The sequence below is a fragment of the Rhinopithecus roxellana genome, chromosome 3, assembly GCF_007565055.1.
Source record: "Rhinopithecus roxellana isolate Shanxi Qingling chromosome 3, ASM756505v1, whole genome shotgun sequence".
Taxonomy (NCBI): domain Eukaryota; kingdom Metazoa; phylum Chordata; class Mammalia; order Primates; family Cercopithecidae; genus Rhinopithecus; species Rhinopithecus roxellana.
The window spans coordinates 169,962,317-169,985,165 of record NC_044551.1 but is presented as its reverse complement, the minus strand read 5'-3'; the positions used below and the strand labels follow the sequence as shown (position 1 = coordinate 169,985,165).

General features: G+C 50.1%; 1 protein-coding gene across 4 annotated transcripts; it reads left to right on the top strand.

The window, feature by feature from the left end:
* Positions 1-4,653: 4,653 nt before the first annotated feature.
* RMND5B (required for meiotic nuclear division 5 homolog B) lies at positions 4,654-22,137 on the top strand. Of its 4 annotated transcripts, none has more exons than XM_010361866.2 (11): positions 4,654-5,135; positions 5,317-5,453; positions 12,278-12,428; positions 15,871-16,016; positions 16,140-16,280; positions 16,924-17,024; positions 17,241-17,407; positions 19,689-19,854; positions 21,102-21,204; positions 21,298-21,452; positions 21,538-22,137. In XM_010361866.2, exons 3-11 carry the CDS (start codon positions 12,290-12,292, stop codon positions 21,599-21,601), a joined length of 1,182 nt encoding a protein of 393 aa, XP_010360168.1. In that variant the 5' UTR covers positions 4,654-5,135; positions 5,317-5,453; positions 12,278-12,289; the 3' UTR covers positions 21,602-22,137. The 4 variants fall into 4 exon arrangements, with proteins under 4 accessions (XP_010360168.1, XP_010360169.1, XP_010360166.1 ...); XM_010361867.2 differs by having other exon boundaries at positions 12,278-12,566; XM_010361864.2 differs by having other exon boundaries at positions 15,871-16,280.
* The last annotated feature ends 712 nt before the right edge of the window (positions 22,138-22,849 follow it).

Genomic DNA, 22,849 nt, shown 5'->3' with positions numbered 1-22,849 from the left:
GGAACGATTCTTTAACAAGAGGTGCTGGGATAACTGGATAAAAATTTGGGAAAAAAGTCATACCATGCACCACCCCTGCATTTATTTTTATTTTATTTTATTTTATTTTATTTTATTTTATTTTATTTTATTTTATTTTGAGATGGCGTCTCGCTCTGTCGCCAGGCTGGAGTACAGTGGCGCAATCTCGGCTCGCGGCATCCTCTGCCTCCCGGGTTCACGCCATTCTCCTGCCTCAGCCTCCCAAGTAGCTGGGACTACAGGTGCCCGCCACCACACCCTGCTAATTTTGTGTAATTTTAGTAGAGACGGGGTTTCACCATGTTAGCCAGGATGGTCTGGATCTCCTGACCTTGTGATCCGCCCGCCTCAACCTCCCAAAGTGCTCGGATTATAGGCGTGAGCTACTGCGACTGGCCCACCCCTGCATTTATTGAGTTAAATTTTAAAAATCCTCTCCTCGGCCGGGCGCGGTGGCTCAAGCCTGTAATCCCAGCACTTTGGGAGGCCGAGACGGGCGGATCACGAGGTCAGGAGATCGAGACCATCCTGGCTAACACGGTGAAACCCCGTCTCTACTAAAAAATACAAAAAAACTAGCCGGGCGAGGTGGCGGGCGCCTGTAGTCCCAGCTACTCAGGAGGCTGAGGCAGGAGAATGGCGTAAACCCGGGAGGCGGAGCTTGCAGTGAGCTGAGATCCGGCCTCTGCACTCCAGTCCGGGCGACAGAGCGAGACTCTGCCTCAAAAAAAAAAAAAAAAAAAAAAAAAAAAAAAAAAAAAAAAAATCCTCTCCTAGGAAATTGGTGTTGGGGCTCAGAAAATGATACCCCAAAGTATGGAGCTGTGGGAGGCTGAATGCTTTGAACTAAAGTCTCTGACCATCGCTCACTCCTCTTCCCTCCCAAAACCCCCCTGAAGCGCAGGGAGGGGCCTTCTCTAAAGTTATCTTTTGTTTCTAAGGGAAGTTCCTGCAGAAGGAATGCCATTGTCTTGAGCCCTTTCCCTAGCATCTCATAAAACATGGATGATTAACTCACAGGAAAGGATACTGAAGGTGATACCATCTCTTCTGAGGACTGAGCCCCTTGAGAGGTTTTATCTGCATGACAAGACAGCCTTTGTTTGCCATGCATTTCCTCCCCTCAACCTCCTAGCATCTGTCGCCACCTCCTCCCAGAAACCTCAAGCCCCAGTTTTTGGAGCTCAAATACTATTTAGACTTCATCAATCTGGCCCTTACTAGAGTCTCACATTTTGTGGGACTCCTGCGCATGTATGTAATAAATTTGCATGCCTTTTCTCCTATTCATCTGTCTACTATCAATTCTATTCCAGAGACTCAAATTATTGAAACTTCGGAGAATACAGGGAATGTTTAAAACTTCTACACTGAGGCCGGGCGCGGTGGCTCAAGCCTGTAATCCCAGCACTTTGGGAGGCCGAGACGGGCGGATCACGAGGTCAGCAGATCGAGACCATCCTGGCTAACACGGTGAAACCCCGTCTCTACTAAAAAATACAAAAAAAAAAAAAACTAGCCGGGCGAGGTGGCGGGCGCCTGTGGTCCCAGCCACTCGGGAGGCTGAGGCAGGAGAATGGCGTGAACCCGGGAGGTGGAGCTTGCAGTGAGCTGAGATCCGGCCACTGCACTCCAGCCTGGGCGACAGAGCGAGACTCCCTCTCAAAAAAAAAAAAAAAAAAAAAACTTCTACACTGACAAAAAGTTAATTCGATTACTACTGCATTAATGGGAGAATTGATTGCTTTGAAGGCATCCTCCCTATTCCTAACAAAAAACAAAAACACAATCCCTATGGGGAAAGACTGACAAAATCAACTATTTAATACAACTTGGTGCACACTTGAAAATAAGATGCAAGGATGGCCACTTACTGGGGGAGAACCTCAACTTTGCTCACATCCTTCTTGGCTGTGAGGCAGGTCAAGGCTCCCGGAGAGGAAATAGGGACGCCTGGGGCATTTGCCAAAGCCTGTGAGGTCAGGTTGGCTGGGAGGCGGCTTGGGCCCCTTGGCCCCAGGCAAGGTTCAATCAACTCTCCACCCCAATGGCTTCTGTTTGGGCCAGGGCCACCCAGGCTCCTCATGCTTGGGCAGGCATCTCTGGGATGTGCCATCTCAACACCGCCGCGGGCACACAGTCCTGCTGTGGGCCTTCTCCCCTGCTATATATCATAAGGTTATTGAGCCACAGTTTCCTTATGTATACGTGGAGAACACTGGCTTCTTATCTCTGAGTACCTCCTGTGTGCAAAGCCTGTGGTGTTGGCGAAAAGGCAGTGATGAAGACAAAACGTGCACCCAGTGGAGTTTTTCTGTTGAGACAGGGTCTCACTCTGTCGCCCAGGCTGGGGTGCAGTGGTGCAATCTTGGCTCACCACAACCTCTGCCTCCCAGGCTCAAGCGATTCACCTGCCTCAGCCTCCCAAGTAGCTGGGATTACAGGTGCCTGCCACTACACCTGGCTAATTTTTTTTGTATTTTGAGTAGAGACGGGGTTTCACCATGTTGGCCAGGCTGGTCTTGAACTCATGACCTCAAATGATTCAACTACCTTGGCCTCCCAAAGTACTGGAATTACAGGCATGAGCCACCGTGCCTGGCCCATATTTGTTTTTGAGACAGGGTCTCTCACACTCTCTTATCCAGGCTGGAGTACAGTGGCACAATCAGTGCTCACTGCAGCCTCGACCTCCTAGGCAGCCTCCCATCTCAGCCTCCCAAGTAGCTGGGACTACAGATGTGCACACCACACCCGGCTAACTTTTGTGTTATTTGTAGAGACAGGGTCTACCTATGTTGTCCAGACTGGTCTAGAACTCCTAGGCACAAGCATTCCTCCCTCCTCAGCCTCCTAAAGTGTTGGGATTACAGGCGTGAGCCACCATGCCTGGCCCCAAAGAGGGTGATGGGAGTAGGGGCCAGAAGACAGAATGAATAAACATGCAAGATAACTTCAAGTCAAGTGCTATAAAGAAAACAGGTCGGCTGGGCCCAGTGGCTCACGCCTGTAGTCCCAGCACTTTGGGAGGCCGAAGGCGGCGGATCACGAGGTCAGGAATTCAAGACCAGTCTGGCCAGCATGGTTAAACCCCGTCTCTACTAACATACAAAAAATTAGCCAGTCATGGTGGTGTGTGCCTGTAGTCCCAGCTACTTAGGAGACGGAGGTAGGAGAATTGCTTGAACCTGGCAGGCGGAGGTTGCAGTGAGCCAAGATTATGCCACTGCACTCCAGCCTGGGTGATAGAGCAAGACTCCGTCTCAAAGAAAGGAAAGGAAAGGAGAAAAGAAAAGAGAAAAGAAAGAAAAGAAAAGAAGAAAACAAAACAGGGCAAGGCATGGTGGCTCCCTTCAGTAATCTCAATACTTCCGAAGGCTGAGAGTGGAGAATCTCTTGAGGCCAAGAGTTTGCAACCAACTTGTGCAACATAGAGAGACCACGTATCTATTTTGAAAAAAAAAAAAAAAAAGTAAGTTGCGCAAAGGGGAAGAAAGGGACGCATGGGGAGGCATGGAGGATTCAAGGGGAGGATGCCCTGGAATGAGGCCCAACCAAAAGGGAGCAGAAGTCGGCAACACAGATACCTAGCTTTTTCTCCAGGACTGCTCCTAGTCTCAGCATCTGAGGTCTGAGGAGTGGGGACTTCTTTACTCTTTCCCTTCAGAGCAGAGGGTCTGGAAGGATAGAAAATTCAATCTGGGGCTGGGTGCGGTGGCTCATGCCTGTAATCCCAGCAATTTGGGAGGCTGTGGTGGGCGGATCACCTGAGGTCAGGAGTTCCAGACCAGCCTGGCCAACATGGCAAAATTCCATCTCTACTAAAAATAACAAAAATTAGCTGGACATGGTGGAGCATGCCTGTAATCTCAGTTACTCAGGGGGCTGAGGCAGGAGAATCGCTCGAAGCTTGGAGGTGGAGGTTGCAGTGAGCTGAGATCACACCACTGCACTCCAGCCTGGGCAACCGAGTAAGACTTCATCTCAAAAAAAGAAAGAAGAAAAAGAAAATTCAGTCCGGTCTTGGGTTTGGGGTCAGTGCCTGTTCTCTCCTCCCTAACCTTCACCCTTCCTCCCTAGGAAGGATGGGCAGGTCCCATCTTCTCCCCTTCCCCCCTTCCCCAGGACAGCGACCAACAGAGGACGGCAGGGTAGGGCTGGACCCTCTCGTCTGCAGAACCGAATTCTGTTGAATACCCAATGGGCAGATTAAGTTCGGGACATGGGGACCAGCAAGGCCGGGACGGGAAAGACGAGTTTTCTGTTTTTTTGAAGCGGAGTCTCGCTTTGTCGCCCAGGCTGGAGCGCAATGGCATTACCTCGACTCACTGCAACCTCCGCCTCTCGGGTTCAAGCGATTATCCTGCCTCAGTCTCCCGAGGAGCTGGGACTATGAGACTACAGGTGCCCGCCACCGCCCCTGGCTAATTTTTGTATTTTTAGTAGAGACGGGGTTTCACCGTGTTAGCCAGGATGGTCTCGATATCCTGACCTCGTGATCCTCCCACCTCCGCCTCCCAAAGTGCTGGGATTACAGGCGTGAGCCACCGCGCCCGACCTGGAGTTTTCTTTTTTTTAAGCATCACTTGCTATTTCAAGAGCGCACCACGGGACCACAGCGGGCACAGCCCAGCTACCGCCCCTCACGGCCCCCGCGCCGCCCTCACTGAGCTGGGCGGGCAGCGCTGTAGGCGTTAGTAACCACTTGGGGCTTCTGACCCGGGAGCCCGGCGCTGGGTTGAGTGCGGGGCCGACGCCTCCTCTGCCGGGTGCGGAACACGCCCGCCGGCGAGGAGCGGTCGCGGCCAGCGGCTTCCGCCGACTGGGAGATCCGCGGCCGGGCCGGAGGGACTCGGAACCTGGAGGCGACCAGGCGCGACCCCCCAGAGGACTACAGGCGCGGCTTTTCTGGCCATCGCCCTGTTCCCGCGGGCGACTCCACTCGGCACGTGCGGCGGGGAGGCTCGGCGGCCGGACGCAAAGCTGCGGGCTCGTGGGATGGCCACCCCTCCACGAAACCGCCAGTGGGCGGGCCCGGGCCGCTGATCGACCGCCGTGGCTTCCGGTTCCGATGACAGTGGCGCCGGAAGCCGGGGCCGGTGCTGCGGGGCGAGGTGAGAGCGTGCGGTCTTGGGGCCGGCAGGTGCGGGCCGAGGGCGGGCACGGCGGCCGGCGGAGCTGAGGCGCGCGGCGGGGAAAGCTCGGCCGGCCTCCCGGGTCCCAGCCTTCTCCGGATTCCCTGCTACCCACGACTAAGCCCCGGACAATCTGCCCTTGGGCTTGTTCTCTTCTCAGTTATCGGCCCCGGGCCGGGAGCTGGAGTCCCAGACTCAGGTCCCGGCCCAGCCCCCGAAGAGCCGCCTCAGCCGGGGGAGTAGCTCGGACTCAAACGTCCCGTCCTCGTGCGACCGCGGTGGGTCGGAGGTGAGCAGGTGCGCACGGGGCTCGGCAGGGCTTTGGGGCAGGGGCTTTGGAAGGATGACTAGGAGTTTCCTGTCGTTTGCATGTTAATGCGGGTCAAACTCCCAGTAGACGCTGCTGTCCAGGGAAAATGATGGGCTTTTTCCTCCCTCCAGTTTTGGTTAATTAGAAAAGAAAGACACTTCAAGTAGGGCTGTGTGGTAAAAAAAAAAAAAAAAAAGTGGAAGAGGGCGATGTGACAGGGTAACTGGTGTGAGGGTGGGGCAGAGGGGTCAGCATTAGATACTGTGGTCTAGCAGAGCGTCTCTGAAGACGTGACATTTGCGTTGAGACCCAAATTAGGAGGAAGGTATAGGAAGATAGGGGGAGAGAGTGGTCCAGGCAGCGGGAACAACCAGTGCGAAGGCCCCGGGGCAGAAATCAACTGGGAGTATAGTCAGGGAACAGAAAGAAAGCTAGTGTGGCTGGAGTATGGTAAGAAAGGGAAAGAGTGGTAGGAGATGAGGTCGGAGAGTTGGGGTTTCCTCACGTAGAGCTTGTAGGGCATAGAAAGGAATGTGGAGTTTTTTCCAAGTACAGTGGAAATCTTTTGGTTTTAAGAAGAGGAGTAACATGTAGGGTAGAGAATAGATGTAGGTGGCAGCTGCAAAAGTCTAAGAATTGGCTGGGCACGGTGGTTCTCGCCTGTAATTCCAGCACTTTGGGAGGCTGAGGCTGGCAGATGGCTTGAGCTCAGCACTTCAAGACCAACCTGGCCAACATGGTGAAACCCTGTCTCTCCAAAAAATTAGGCCGAGCGCAGTGGCTCACGCTTGTAACCCCAACACTTTGGAAGGCCGAGGCGGGAGGATCACTTGAGGCCAGGAGTTCAAGACCAGCCTGGCCAACGTGGTGAAACTCCATCTCTACTAAAAATACAAAAAACCAGTCTGGTGGCAGGTGCCTGTAATTCCAGCTACTTAGGAGGCTGAGGCAGGAGAATCGCTTGAAACTGGGAAGCGGAGGTTGCAATGAGCCAAGATCATGCCACGAGACTCCATCTCAAAAACAAACAACAAAAAAATTAGCCAGGTGTGGTGAGGAGAGAGGGAAAAGGAGAGAGGGAAGAATAGGGACAAAAGGGAATACATAAATAAATACCAAGGAGAAAAGGCCCCGCATGGACCAATTAAATGTGTCATAAACTCAGGAGTGTTCATGGGGGGACTACATGGTGTACTTGTAGTGCCAGCTTCTTGGGGTGGGGGGCTGAGGTGGGAGGATCACTTGAGCCCAGGAGGTCGAGGCTGCAGTGAGCCCTGATTGTACTACAGCACTCTGGCCTGGGCAACAGATTGAGACCCTGTCTCTCTCTATTTTTTTTTTTTTTTTAATTTTTAAGCAATCCTATTAACTGAAGAGACCCTGCCTCAAAAAAAAAAAAAAAAAAGCGTTAAAAATTGAGTCAATGGAGGTTGTCTAATCTTTGTCAGGCAAAAGGGACCTTTGTGATTTGCTCAAACTTCTTTTCTCCCTGCACAGGAGCCCCTTGTTTCAGGATGCTAAATACTCCAGGATAAACCTCCATGCATGCCTTCATGGAGATTTTAATATTTCACTCATGTCTCTTTCTACCCACTCCTACACGTTTGAGCTCAGGCTCTCTAGGGCGAAGTTACGAAATGGATGTGTCATTTAATCAGCAAATGTGTTGTTGTTGTTTTTGTTTTTTTTGAGATGGAGTTTTTGCTCTTGTTGCCCAGGCTGGAGTGCAATGATGTGGTCTTGGCTCACTGCAACCTCCACCTCCCGGGATCAAGCAATTGTCCTGCCTCAGCCTCCCGAGTAGCTGGGATTACAGGCGCACGCCACCACACCTGGGTAATTTTTGTATTTTTAGTAGAGATGAGATTTCACCATGTTGGTCAGGCTGGTCTCAAACTCTTGACCTCAGGTGAGCCACCTGCCTCAGCCTCCCAAAGTGCTGGGATTACAAGCGTGAGCCACTGCGCCTGGCCAATCAACAATTTTTTTTTTTTTTTTTGAGACGGAGTCTCACACTGTCTTCCAGGCTGGAGTGCAGTGGCACGATCTCGGCTCACTATAAGCTCTGCCTCCAGGGTTCATGCCATTCTCCTGCTCCAGCCTCCCGAGTAGCTGGGACTACAGGCGCCTGCCACCATGCCCGGCTAATTTTTTGTATTTTTTTAGTAGAGATGGGGTTTCACCGTGTTAGCCAGGAAGGTCTCAATCTCCTGACCTCATGATCTGCCCGCCTCGGCCTCCCAAAGTGTTGGGATTACAGGCGTGAGCCACCGCGCCCAGCCCCAATCAACAAATGTCTACTGAGCATCTGCCATGGACCAGGCCCTGGTCTGGGCACTGAGTGGGAGAATGGACAAGACTGCACTCCAGCCATTGAGCAGCTCACAGACCAATGCGGGAGGCCGACGTGGACAGGCTGTTATTGTGCTGCAGTGGCTGAGGACTCAGATGGGTGTGGTATGGCCACTCCTGCCAGGTTATGAAGCAGAAAAAGAGGCAGGGAGATTTCACTGAGGACTCAAGGGGAGGTGATAATTTAACTACAGCTTACGTACTCTATACAAAGAAGTGCAGAGGGCACTCTAAAAATAGGAACAACTTGTGCAAAGGAAGCAAATATGTAATTGCAAAGGGCTTATATGTCAACCATGGCAGTGTTGGGCACAAGGTAACAGGATCTGGTGTGTGTTTCGGAGGGTCATCCTGGTGGATAATTTCTGTATATGTGAGACCTTGGGGAGGAAGGCTTAGGACCAGTGGACATGGAATTTCAATCATCAGTACTTCTATTAATCATGAGGTTTGTCAAAGACAAACACAATTCCTTGTGCCTGCTGAAGATGACTGACAATGATTCAGGCAGAGTGGCTTGCTCTGGACAGACTGAATTAACTTCCTGGATTTTTTGGATAGAATACCTGCAAACAGTTCTGTTTTCTCAGTTCACTTATTTTATTTTTAAAAATTTGGCCAGATGATTTGGCTCACACCTGTAATCCCAGCGCTTTGGGAGGCCAAGGCAGGTGGATCACTTGAGGCTAGGAGTTTGAGACCAGCCTGGCCCAAATGGCGAAACCCTGTCTTTACTAAAAATACAAAAATGGAAAAAAAAAAAAAAAAAATGAGCCAGGTGTGGTGGCGCACCTGTAATCCCAGCTACTTGGGAAACCAAGGCATGAGAATTGCTTGAACCCAGGAGGTGGAGGTTGCCAGTGAGCCAAGATAGTGCCACTGTACTCCAACCCGGGCAACAGAGCAAGACTGCCTCCAAAAAACACAAACAAAAAAATTACTGAGTTAATCACACTCCTCAGTGTGACACTTACTGGTCCATGCAGGGCCTTTTTCTCCTTTGTATTTATATTCCCTTTTGTCCCTATTCTTCCCCGCTCTTCTCACCACGGGAAACCATTCTGATGTGTTTGGTGTATATCTTCTTTTTGTTTTTTTTGAGACAGGGTCTCACTCTGTTGCTCAGGCTGGAGTGCAGTGGCATAATCATGGCTCACTGCAGCCTTGACCTCCCGGGCTCAAGCAATCCTCCCTCCCACCTCAGCCTTCTGAGTAGATGGGACCACAGGCATGTGCCACCATGCCCAGGTAAATCTGCCATGTTGCCCAAGCTAGTCTCGAACTCCTGAGCTTAGCAGTCTGCCTGCCTTGACCTCCCAAAATGCTGAGATTACAGATGCGAGCCACTGCTCCTGGCCTATATGCATGCATATATATATATATATATATATATAATTTTTTTTTTTTTGAGACGGAGTCCTGCTCTGTCTCCCAGGCTGGAGTGCAGTGGTGCTGTCTCGGCTCACTGCAAGCTCCGCCTCCCGGGTTCACATCACTCTCCTGCCTCAGCCTCCCGAGTAGCTGGGACTACAGGTGCCCGCCACCATACCTGGCTAATTTTTTGTATTCTTTTAGTAGAAACGGGGTTTCACCGTGTTAGCCAGGATGGTCTCCATCTCCTGACCTCGTGATCCTCCCATCTCAACCTCCCAAAGTGCTGGGATTACAGACGTGAGCCACCATGCCTGGCTGCATATATTTTTAATTTACATAAATGGATTCTGCCTAGACCTCATTTTTTTCCACCTCAGTGCCATGTGTGGATCTTAGTGATGTTGCTCTGGGTATATTTGGGACGCACTTTCTAAATGCTCCACAGGTTTCCATAGATGCATCCCCCACATTTTACTTACTTATTTGATTCCTCTAGTGATGAGGTCCCTAGATTGTTTCCTATTCCTTGCCACAACGCAATCCTGTACCCATTTCCTTCCTCAACTTTGTAAATACAATTTTATTGCTTCTCATAAAGGCAATTTTATTGCCTTTTGGCTAAGATCAAGTGTAGTAAATACAATTTCCAGATGCTGACTTGAGCTTGCCTTTGATAAGCCTGGTAGCTCTTGGGGTCTGACAGGGCCGGATTGTTTGACCTTCATGAGGTCCTGGCTTTTTTGAGCCATGTTTATTTTTGATAAATATATTAAAATGTTTGATATGTTTATTTTTGAAAAATTGTGATTCTAGTTCCCAGACATTCTTGGCCAACATTCTAGTGTCCTGCCATCTTCCCTAGTTGATCATTCTCATGAGCTCTTGGTTAATTTTCTGTTTCTCGTCATCATTAATGGTTGCTGTACACTCATTCCAACACAGATATTTGCTGCTTTCCTTTCCTGGTGAAACAGTGGCCTGTGAAGCTGGTCCTGGGAGTGCCTGTGATGTGAAGTACTTAGAGAAGGACTCCCAGGTCAGAGCCAGACTGTCTGGCTTCAGTTCCCAGTTCCTCCACTTCCCAGATGCCTGACCTTGGGCAACTGATTTAATCTTTGTCTCATTTTCTCATCTGCAAAGTGGGTCTAATCATTGTACCTACCTCATAGTGTTTTCGTGAGCATTAGGTAAATGAATTAATGTATGCAGTCATTAGAACAGTGCCTGGCACATAACAGGCTCCTATTTGTTAATAATAGCAATCATAATAATTACATCATTTCAGATAGGAGACCCTGTTATATTTTGCCATAATGGGTCACATCCAGTTGCAGGATGTTTGTACAGAGGGGATGGGGGGGTGGCTTAGCTTCTGGACTCCGTGACTATAGATTCCTGTGTAATAGTATTAGCTGTAAGGAAAGAGGGAATAAACACAGCCCCCAAGGCCCTGGGTGCCATTTCACTGTCACTTGTTCCCTGTCAGGTTGGGTGACAGTGGCTACAGATGGGCCCAGGTGCTGAGGCCGGGACTCATGCTGGTGGGAATGAGTGAAGAGAGCCTGTGAAACTGGGAAGATCTTGGTGGTCACCTTGGACATAAGATTCTCTTTCTCTTTCTGATGTTCCTCCGTACCCTTCTTGAGAATGGGCACTGGGCTAGATTTGAATCTTTCAGAGGGAAACGTGACAGAACCCTCTCATTTCAAATCTCATAGATGGAAGGATGGGGAAGGAAATCAGCTGTGCCACAGACATTCTGAGATTTGCCCACATGTTCAGTGTCAAAGGCTGCTCTGAAATGGAAAGGATCAGTGGCCCAGGGTAGAAAGGACAAAGAAGGAAGCCCCAGTGGTAGGGAGAGGAGCTAGGACAAGAAAAGTCAACTTTCTTTCAATGGTATAATGAGGAGGGAAGGTTGTGTTGCAGCAAGAGAGGTTCTGGTCTGGTTGGGGAGGCAGGCCCAGTGACCAAAACTGAAACAGAAGAGTGCAAAGTGAGAGTAGAGGGAGCTAGGTGGGCACAGGCAGAGACAGCTGCTGAAGACGCTGACATCTGAGCTAACTCAGAGGTGATGGGCCAGCCTCTCAAGTAGTTGAGGAGGTAAGGGTGACGAGGAGGTAAGGGTGACGGAGAGCAGGCCAGGTGAGGAAGCAGCATGTACCAGGACACGGGGCTATGAGAGAGCAAGGGTTCTGTGCCTGTCCTCAGGTGCGCAGCGGGTGAGGGTGAGGCAGGGGTGGTAGGCAAGCCCGTCAGGCTGGCATGGTTGGCAGTTATTCCCCAAGCTGTGTTTCCAAATATCAGCCACTCAAGGACGGCCTTTATGGCTTATGTTACTATAGTACGTGGAAAAGCAGTTCCTTTAACTGTAAGAATGTGGCCATAATGACTCTATGAAAATACATGGGCCAGGCATGGTGGCTTATGCCTATAATCCCGGCACTTTGAGAGGCCAAGGCATAAAGATTGTTTGAGCCCCAGGAGTTGGAGACCAGCCGGGGCAACACAGGGAGACCCCGTCTCTACAAAAAAAATTTTTAATTAGACAGGTGTGGAAGCACATTCCTGTGGTCCCAGCTAGTCAGGAGGCTGAAGTGGGAGAATCCCTTGGGCCTAGGGGGTCAAGGTTGCCATGAGCTGAGATTGTGCCACTGCACTCTAGCCAGGGCAACAGAACAAAAGCCTGTCTCAAAAAAAGAAAATACATACGTGTAATATGACGTTATGCAGTATGTGGATTTCTAGTTAGATAGTATTGCCAGCTAAGGGCTCTGTGAGGCCTGCTCTGTATTCTGATTTAAAAGGGAATGAACAAAGATTAAGGCATGAAAAGAGTTGAAAATGGAATAATTTTCTCATCATGATTCAGAAAAACCCTGTCCTCACACCAGCCTGCATCCTCCACTGGGCACCCCAGTGGGGTGAGGAGATGGGATGTTACAAACCTATGTTTTGGTAAGCAGGGAACATTGATACATGATGTGGGAATGGTGAGAGGGATCTGAAGAGGGGATCTGAGCACCCTGCCGGCCATGTGGCCACCGTGGCCCAGATGGGGCCTGACCCAGCTGACCCTCCCCAGGCTGAGGCCACCATGGAGCAGTGTGCGTGCGTGGAGAGAGAGCTGGACAAGGTCCTGCAGAAGTTCCTGACCTACGGGCAGCACTGCGAGCAGAGCCTGGAGGAGCTGCTGCACTACGTGGGCCAGCTGCGGGCTGAGCTAGCCAGCGCAGGTGGGTGGCCACCCTTGCAAGTGCCCTGCGACAGCCTCCCTGAGGACATGGGAGACCCGAAGCTACTGAGTGACAGGGTTCCGGAAGGACGATGATGAGGATGTTGGTACCAGCATCTCTAGGCCTCCTTAAAACCGGGTAATGACAGTCTCTGAACTATTTCAAAAAGCCCAACAGAAATGATTAATTTACCTGAGATGATTCCCATTTACATTTTGTTTTCAACTTACTTTTCTATTTTTAACTTTTTTTCTTTTCATTTTATAATTTGTGTGTGTGTGGAGACAGTGTCTGTGTTGCCTAGGCTGGTCCTGAACTCCTAACCTCAAGTGATCCTCCTGCCTCAGTCTCCCAAAGTGCTAGGATTACAGAGTAAGCCACCACACCCAGCCAATGTAGTTCACATTTCAATTTTGCCATTGTTTCAGGAAATTTTTTTTTTTTTTTTTTTTGAAACAAGAGTTTTGCTCTCATTGCCCAGGCTGGAGTGCAATGGTGCAGTCTTGGCTCACTGCAACCTCTGCCTCCCAGGTTCAAGCGATTCTCCTGCTTCAGCCTCCCAAGTTGCTGGGATTATAGGCCTGTACCACCATGCCTGGCTTTTTTTTTTTTTTGTATTTTTAGTAGAGATGGGGTTTTGCCACGTTGGCCAGGCTGGTCTCAAACTCCTGACCTCAGGTGATCCACCTGCCTTGGCCTCCCAAAGTGCTGGGATTACAGGTGTGAGCCACCATGCCTGGCTGTCCCAGGAATTTTCATAAAGCATTTTGATTTCCAGTCCAGGAACCAATCCAAGATCACACACTTCATTTTGTTTCTCCTGTCTAATCTTTAGTTTTTTTAATCTGGGACATTTCTTCTGTCTTCCTTTATCTTTCATGACATTGGTATTTTTGAAGCATTAAAGCCAATTTTGCAGAACATCTCTCAATTTGGAGTAGTCTGATGTTTTCTCATTACTTAGGTTTTGCATTTTTGGCAGGAGTACTTCAGAAGTGATTTGTTTCTCAGTGCATCACACTGGAAGACACGAGATGTTGGTTTATTGCATTATTGCTGTTGTTCACTTTTATTTTGGAGACGGTCTCACTTTGTTGCCCAGGCTGGAGTGCAGTGGCGTGATCTTGGCTCACTGCAGCCTTGACCTCCTGGGCTCAAGTGATCCTACCACCTCAGCCTCAGGAGTAGCTGGGACCACAGCAATACACTACCATGCCCAGCTTTTTATTGTAGAGATGGGGTCTCCCGGGGTGGTGTTGAACTCCTGGGTTCAAGTCATCCTTCCGTGTAACCTCCCAAAGTGCTGGGAGTATGATCCACTGCACCTGGCCTGATCTTCACTTTGATCACTTAGTTAAGATGGTATCTGCTAAATTTTTCCACTGTAAAGTTCCTAATTTTTCTTTGTAATCACTAAGTAGTTTGTGGGCTGTAATCCTAGCACTTTGGGAGGCTGAGGTGGGCAGATCACTTGAGCCCAGGAGGTCAAGACCAGCCTGGTCAACATGGCAAAACCAATTAGCCAGGCATGGTGGCACATGCCTGTAGTCCCAGCTACTTGGGAGGCTGAGGCATAAGAATCGCTTGAACCCAGGAGGCAGAGGTTGCAGTGAGCCAAGATCGCACCACTGCACTCCAGCATGGGTGACAGAACGAGACTGTCTCAAAAAAAAAAAAAAAAAAAAACCCACAACAGGTGGTATGTGGGGAGATACTTTGATACCATATAAATGTCCTGCTCTTTACCAAATTTCAGCCTCTACTAGTTTTACTATCCATTAATGATTGTTGTGTGAATTATTACTAAGCTGTCTGCAACATGGTGATTTTTCCTGCTTTGTCATTCTTTATACATTTATTAGTTGGCATTCAACTGTAAAGCTTTCCCTTCTCCTTTCATTATTATCACTTCACACTCATATCCTTATTGTATTCAATAGGTTATAATCCATTACGGTTATTTAATGTAATGTTCAAACTGTCTTAGGTCTGACCAGAGGGAGTCCCTGGTTCCTATGTCTTTTTTAAAAACTGAGCTACAATTCACTTGCCCTTAAACTCACTCTTTTAAAGTACAACTCTGGCCAGGTGCAGTGGCTCATGCCTGTAATCCCAGCACTTTGGGAGGCTGAGGCAGGTGGATCACCTGAGGTCAGGAGTTGGAGACCAACCTGGCCAACATGATGAAACCCTGTCTCTACTAAAAATACAAAAATTAGCTGGGAGTGGTGTCGCACACCTCTAATCCCAGCTACTCGAGAGGCTGAGGCAGGAGAATCGCTTGAACTTGAGAGGTAGAGGTTGCAGTGAGCCAAGATTGCGCCACTGCACTCCAGCCTGAGTGACAGAACAAGACTCTGTATCCAAATAAATAAATAAAGTACAACTCTAGATGGGTATGGTGGCTCATGTCTGTAGTCCCAGCACTTTGGGAAGCTGAGGCAGGTAGATCGCTTGAGTCCAGGAGTTCGAGACCAGTCTGGGTAACATGGTAACCCCGTCTACCAAAAATACAAGTATTAGCCAGTCTCATAACCCGGTCTTCAAATAAATACATACATACATACATAGATGAAAATTTAAAAAATAAAGTACAACTCAGTGGTTTTCAGCATATTTACAGAATTGTACAATCTTCACCACTATCTAATTTCAGAACATTTTCATCACCCCCAGAAGAAACCTAACCCATTAACTATCTCTCCATTCCTCCCTCTCCCTAGCCTCTGGCAACTGCTAATCTCTTTTTTGTCTCTATAGATCTGCCTATTTTGGACAGTTCATATAAAAGGAATCATGTCACATGTAGCCTTTTGTGTCTGGCTTCTTTGATTAATATGATGTTTTCAAGGCTTGTCTCTGTTGTAGCCTGTATCAGCACTTCATTCCTTTCTATGGCTGAATGATGGTCCGTTGTATGGATGTGCCATGTTCTTCCACTAACTGATGGACATTTGGGTTGTTTCCACCTTTGGGCTATTATAAATATCGCTGCTATGAATATTCACTTACAAGTTTTTGTGTGGACATATGTTTTTATTTATTTTGGTGTATACTTAGGAGTGGAATTGCTGGATCCTGTGGTAACTCTGTTTAACTTCACAGTTAAACAGAATCCTATGCATGCTATAGTCCGTGAGTTAAAATAAACACTTGACCCATTAGTAAGTGCCAAATCATCTTCATTTCACTATAATTTTACAGATGAGGAAATGAAGGCTCCCAGAGGTGAACTGGCTTTTCCCATTTGACCAGTTCCAAGTCAGACAGTTAAAAAGTGGCAGGACCTGGAAGAGAAGCTAGTTCTCTCGCCCTGGCGTTTAGGGCTGCCTCCTGGGCCATGGGGCTGGCATTTAGAATAGAGGAGGCAGAGCTAAGGTCTGCTGCCAAGGCAGGTGCCCCAGTCTGCCTCCTCTGTGTTCTTATTCCACTTTCTCTGCAGCCCTCCAGGGGACCCCTCTCTCAGCCACCCTCTCTCTGGTGATGTCACAATGCTGCCGGAAGATCAAAGATACGGTGCAGAAACTGGCTTCGGACCATAAGGACATTCACAGCAGTGTATCCCGAGTGGGCAAAGCCATTGACAGGGTGAGCATGTGGCTGGCTCCAGGCCTGGGCTGGGAGTACCCTGAAGCTGGGATGTACAAGGACTCGAAGGAGAGCCAGCAAGAGTGCCCGCATCACCAGGCCCTGTCTCTCCTCCTTTGTCAGAACTTCGACTCTGAGATCTGTGGTGTTGTGTCAGATGCGGTGTGGGACGCGCGGGAACAGCAGCAGCAGATCCTGCAGATGGCCATCGTGGAACACCTGTACCAGCAGGGCATGCTCAGCGTGGCCGAGGAGCTGTGCCAGGTACAGCCGGGCCAGGCGGGCACTGACAACCTGCCTGCTTTGCCTTTCACCTGCTAGCTTTCAGTATATGAAGTCCCTGCCATTCTTCAAATCCGCTTATTTCCTAAAGGAAATCAGCGCCTCTGCCAGAAGTAGAAGGTAGCTTTAAAAACGTATATGATGAAAAGAGAAGTTACGCATTTCTAGTTAGAGTTGGTTGCCAGCCAGGGTTCAGAGCTGAGGCCTCATATGCCTTTATTGAAAAGGGAGATAGATGAGTGAAATGACAAAGTAGTACTTGGTAGGTGTTAAAGACACACTGGTGGTAAAAGTAAAGATTTTCCCTACTGTACTAGGAGGATTGAAGAGGAATAATTTTCTCACCATGCAACTCAGTGCGTAGCCTGGGGACTGTCTCCACTGCTACAGTTGTGGGGTGGGGTTTGCAGTCCGCACTCTGGAGGTCAGCATGTCATACTCAGCCTCCCCAGGATTGAGATGGGAACAAGAGAGGCCCAAGTGGCTGGCAGGAGACCAAGCTCCTCAAGCAAAGCCCAGCTGTCTCTGGCCTGTCTTTGGCGGGTGAGCTGTTATTATGTGCACAGCAGAGAACTTTGGAAACACCATCTTGCAGTAGTGGGATCTCTTCTCTCTCTCCTTGTAGGAATCAACGCTGAACGTGGACTTGGATTTCAAGCAGCCTTTCCTAGAGTTGAATCGAATCCTGGAAGCCCTGCACGAACAAGACCTGGGTCCTGCGCTGGAGTAAGGAGGCCCTTGGGTGGGCCAGCAGCACTCTGCTCTCCGACCTTTCAGGGCACAGGGCTTGACTGTGGTCTTCATTTCACCCAGATGTACTTGACTTGCCTCCAGCCCTGTCTCAAGAGCCTCACACAGGCTTTTGGGGCCCTCTTCTCAGGTCCTGGCTCTCAGGTCCTAGCCCCCACCAGCTCTACACTAAACTGGCCCCTTTCTTCCCAGATGGGCCGTCTCCCACAGGCAGCGCCTGCTGGAACTCAACAGCTCCCTGGAGTTCAAGCTGCACCGACTGCACTTCATCCGCCTCCTGGCAGGAGGCCCGGAGAAGCAGCTGGAGGCCCTCAGCTATGCTCGGCACTTCCAGCCCTTTGCTCGGCTGCACCAGCGGGGTGAGTGCCCAAGGGGCTGGGGTTGTGCTGCCTGGTCTGATACATGTCTGGATATGGTGGGTTACATCAGGCTCCAGTCCCTGAGCCCATGCAGATGCCTCTTCCCAACAAGAAACTTCTCTGACCCCTCATTGTGTCCAGGATGAATTCTAGGCTCCTCCTCTCTCACATCTGCCATACCTTTAGTTTTTTTTTTTTTTTTTTTTTTTTTTTTTTTTTGAGACGGAGTTTCGCTCTTATTGCCCAGGCTGGAGTGCAATGGCGCGATCTTGGCACAACGCAACCTCTGCCTCCCAGGTTCAAGCAGTTCTCCTGCCTCAGCCTCCCGAGTAGCTGGGATTACAGGCATGCACCACCACGCCTGGCTAATTTTGTATTTTTAGTAGAGATGGGGTTTCTCTATGTTGAGGCTGGTCTCGAACTCCTGACCTCAGGTGGTCCGCCCGCCTCGGCCTCCCAAAGTGCTGGGATTACAGGCATGAGCCACTGCGCCTGGCCATACCTTTAGTTTATAGCTTCAGTGCAGACCACCCAGGGTCCTCGTGCCTGCTGTGCATCACACCACACTCAGAGCCCCACCTGTTCTGCCTCGTGTGCCTCCCTGACCTGGTTGGCCTATGGAAAAGTCCTTTAAAAAAAAAAAAAAGGCCGGGCGCGGTGGCTCACACCTGTAATCCCAGCACTTTGGGAGGCCGAGGTGGGCAGATTACAAGGTCAGGAGATCAGGACTATCCTGGCTAACACGGTGATACCCCGTAGCTACTAAAAATACAAAATACGCCGGGCGTTGTGGCAGGGGCCTGTAGTCTCAGCTACTGAAGCAGGAGAATGGCATGAAGCTGGGAGGCGGAGCTTGCAGCGAGCCGAGATCGCGCCACTGCACTCCAGCCTGCGCAACAGAGTGAGACTCCATCTCAAAAGAAAACAAAAGAAACTTGTCTGGGCACGATGGCTCATGCCTGTAATCCCAGCACTTTGGGAGGCCAAAGCAAGGGGCGAATCACTTGAGCTGGAGACCAGCCTTGGCAACATGGCGAAGCCCTGCCCCTGCTCCCATCTCTACAAAAAGGAAAATAAAACAGACTCAATTGAGCACTCTTCCTGTCATGCTAGAATTTCCAGACCTGGAATCTGAGTCTCACCTATGCTTACGTGTAGTAACCTGTACTAACTTGCTTTTTTAGTTCCACTCATATTTATTAAATTTTATCTCAAAATAAATATGTAAACCAAGCCATGATTTTATTTATTATTTATGAGACAAAGTCTCACTCTGTCGCCCAGGCTGGAGTGCAGTGGCGTGATCCCGGCTCACTGCAACCTCCACCTCCTGGGTTCAAGCAATTCTCCTGCCTCAGCCTCCTGAGTAGCTGGGATTACAAATGCCTGACACTGTCCGGGCACAGTGGCTCACTCCTGTAATCCCAGCACTTTGGGAGGCCAAGGCGGGTGGATCATGAGGTCAAGAGATCAAGACCATCCTGGCCAACATGGTGAAACCCGATCTCTACTAAAAATACAAAAAATTAGCCAGGTGTGGTGGTGGGCGCTTGTAGTCCCAGCTACTCAGGAGGCTGAGGCAGGGGAATCACTTGAACGTGGGAGGCGGAGGTAGCAGTGAGCTGAGATTGCGCCATTGCACTCCAGCACTCCAGCCCTCCAGTCTGGCAACAGAGCAAGACTCCGTCTCAAAAAAAAAAACAAAAAAAACAAAAAACAAGTGCCTGACACCACGTCCAGCTAATTTTTATATTTTTTAGTAGAGACGGGGTTTCACTATGTTGGCCAGGCTGGTCTCAAACTCCTGGCCTCATGTGATCCACCTACCCCGGCCTCCCAAAGTGCTAGAATTAGAGGCGTGAGCCACCACGCCCGGCCCCAAGCCATGATTTAAGTTTTAGCTACATACTGCTGCCTCTTGAAAGCTCTTAACCTGGGGTTACTCTAAATGGAGATTAGTGTGGAGACACCAGTGCCAACCTGAGGACTTATTTGATCCTTGATGCAGTTGGGGAGGAAAGAGAACTGGAAAAGAACTGTTCTCCTTCCCGATTCCATGTAGGTAATGCCTGTTCTTGTCCTGCAGAAGCAGCCTGGACCTCCACCTCCCCAATGGGTTTTACAGTCACATTTGCCTGAGGGCATTTTCATCCCTGCTCAGTGTGCTTGGGGGCTTGGGAGCCGCTGGGCTCAGTATATGATGCTGCACAGTCCTGCCACCCACTTGGGGTGGACCCAGAGCCCTGCACTCCCTGAGCTGCACCCCCTGGTTGCCTTGTAGAGATCCAGGTGATGATGGGCAGTCTGGTGTACCTGCGGCTGGGCTTGGAGAAGTCACCCTACTGCCACCTGCTGGACAACAGCCACTGGGCAGAGATCTGTGAGACCTTTACCCGGGACGCCTGTTCCCTGCTGGGGCTTTCTGTGGAGTCCCCCCTTAGCGTCAGGTACAACCCAGCCCCGTGAGGACAGCACAAGTGGGAGGGTAGAGAGGGAATCATCATTTTGCCAAGGCCCTGCCATGTGCCAGGAACAGTGCTTGGTGCTTTCAGAGACCGAAACTGGCTTTCTTAGTCATTCTTCAGGAGAGGAATTACCTGATTTTACAGTTAAACTGAGACTAGGAAGAGTTATGGCCCGAGGTCACCATGAGGTCAGTGGCATGGTCACGGTTCCCATTTTGTAAGGTCTCCTGAATGAGGTCCCTGCCTCTCTCGCACCTCACCCTGGATCACTGCAAGACCTTCCCAGCTGGCCCACGCCCCTCTGCAGCCTGCCTTCCTCATGACCTCATGTCTTCACTACCACTTGCCTTCAGGGGAGATGTGAGTGGTTGAGTAACATGTATTCAACACTGCTGCTCAGACACCTCCCTCACAGCTCAGCAACCCTGGGAGGGACAGCCACTGTCATCCTCATTCTACAGTTGGAAGAAATGGAGAGTCAAGATGTGCACTCACTTGCCCAAGGCCTCACAGGGAATAAGGGGCACTTGGACCTGACCCCAGAACCACACACTCCACCACAGTGGACAGTTGTTACTGTGTATTTAGACTGTTTATGGAGTCTGAATACAGCACTTCAATATAGTGGACTGATTCCACACTCATCTAATTTGTGACCATGGATTCAGGTTATAGAATGTTATTTCCCAGCAAGAACAACATCAGCACCTTAGGATGATTGTGTCGTGCAGGACTACCCTGTGCATTGTAGGGTATTTAGCATCTGAGGTTCCAGCCAGTAGGCTCCCTTCCCCATGCAGTTGTCATGAGAACGGAACCCCAGCCTCCATTTGTTAGGCGGCCTAGTTGGTAGCCACCATTATGAAGACGTATTATGACTACACAGCAGGGTGCATCCTATAGGCAGGCTGGGGCCCTTTGGAACTGCTCACTGTCCCCCTAGTCACACCAAGGACTTTTCAGTCATTAGGATGAGCAGGTATCTGCCCCTAGAGCTATAGGAAGTCTTCCCTGTAGATGCTCAAATTTTGGGGTACATTCGAATGAGTCTCTAGAGTCATACACACATAAGTACATATGTGGCACCTTATGAACAATGTGAGGGATCTTTGAGGACCATGCACCATTTTAGAGCCCGGTCTCAAGGTCCATGCTGAAGCATGGCGTGCTGGCCCTGTCGCCTGTCTGCTATGGTCTGAGCCACTCTAGCCTCTGTTCCTTGTCTGCAGCTTTGCCTCTGGCTGTGTGGCGCTGCCCGTGTTGATGAACATCAAGGCTGTGATTGAGCAAAGGCAGTGCACTGGGGTCTGGAGTCACAAGGATGAGTTACCGGTGAGACCTGGCCCAGGGAATCGTGGGCAAGAGGCACTGGGGAGGACAGCCATGACAGGAAGTGGAACTCACCTCCTTTGCTGCCCTTCCCAGATTGAGATTGAACTAGGCATGAAGTGCTGGTACCACTCCGTGTTCGCTTGCCCCATCCTCCGCCAGCAGACATCAGATTCCAACCCTCCCATCAAGCTCATCTGTGGCCATGTTATCTCCCGAGATGCACTCAATAAGCTCATTAATGGAGGAAAGTAAGTTCCTTGTGCTCTACTCCACCTTGGCTTGGCTCTCCTACTGGCCACCCCTGAAACATTCTTGGTTCTCCTCCCTTTACAGGCTGAAGTGTCCCTACTGTCCCATGGAGCAGAACCCGGCAGATGGGAAACGCATCATATTCTGATTCCTACCTGGAAGGAATGGTGTTGAAAGGGGTTTTCACCTGGGAGCCTGGGTCTGTCTCAGTCGGGTGGTTAGCTTCCATGGACTGTGGTTGGTTTCAGAGCACCTGGCTGAGGAGTTCCGCTGAGGGAAGGGCTGGAGCAGCCCTTTGGCAGGGACTGCAGAGGGAGATGGACCAGCCCACACCTGGTGGCTGGCTCCATGGCATAAGGAAAGGGAGAAGCTGGCCTCTGTGCTCCTGCTGTCTCTTCCTGTTTTTATTTGCCCTTGACTTAGTAGCAGCTGACAGAGTGGCAAGGGACTTGGTCTTCAGCAGTAGACATCCTTCCACCCCTGCCCTCAGCCAAGTCTCTTGCTGCCATGCCAATGCTATGTCCACCCTTGCCCCTCGGCCCAAGGGTGTCCAGCGGTGGCCCACCTCTTCCTCCCACTGTACAGCCTCAACAGTATGAACCATCTCCCACTGTAAATAGTCCGTTAGAATGGAATGCCGTTGTTTTATAACTTGGAACAAATGTATTCACTGCCCTTCTCATTTCTCCTGGCCAACCTTTAGCCTCACAGACAAATTATGACCACATGTCTACCACACACAGGTACTGGGCGCGGCCTGGTGGCTGCTGCACACAGAAACATGGCCAGCAGGTGTCCAGTGTCCAGGCAGAAAGAACCCAGCTTGCAGCCCTGACTGTGGGGAGCTTAGATGTCAGACCCCGGGCAACGTGCTTTTACACATACCCATTACCAGATCTTATTACCTCCATGGGAGAAATCCGTGTAATGGGATTCAGGAAAATGAAATAACTTGCACAACAGGCTCACAGCTTGGAAAGGAGACAGCTTGGAGTTTTAACCAGATCTGACCCTCAAGCCCAAGCTAATTCCAGTTTATTCCAGGGTGCCTGAACTTGGTTGCCGTGTATACAGAGTCCTGTGAGTTTATTCCAGGGTGCCTCAACTTGGTTGCTGTGTATGCTGAGGTCTGTGCAGTTTATTCCAGGGTGCCTGAACTTGGTTGCTGTGTATACTGAGTCCTGTGAGTTTACTCCAGGGTGCCTGAACTTGGTTGCTGTGTATACTGAGTCCTGTGCAGGGCCTCTGACAGCAGTAAGGGGCCCCAAGTCTAAAATGTTTGAAGGAATTGGGTTACTAAGGCCATTATGTTAAGCAAGAGGGATAGCCTGGGGGGATGCATTTTAGCTTCATATTCCTATTTAAAATTTGCTGTGTGGGTGGATAAATTGCTTCC

Bases quoted from the DNA above. Each gene is read 5' to 3' on its own strand.
- RMND5B (XM_010361864.2), top strand. From the start codon at position 12,290: ATGGAGCAGTGTGCGTGCGTGGAGAGAGAGCTGGACAAGGTCCTGCAG. The intron at 12,429-15,870 runs GTGGGTGGCCAC...CTTTCTCTGCAG, and splicing joins GGCTGAGCTAGCCAGCGCAG to CCCTCCAGGGGACCCCTCTC. The intron at 21,205-21,297 runs GTGAGACCTGGC...TGCCCTTCCCAG, and splicing joins GTCACAAGGATGAGTTACCG to ATTGAGATTGAACTAGGCAT.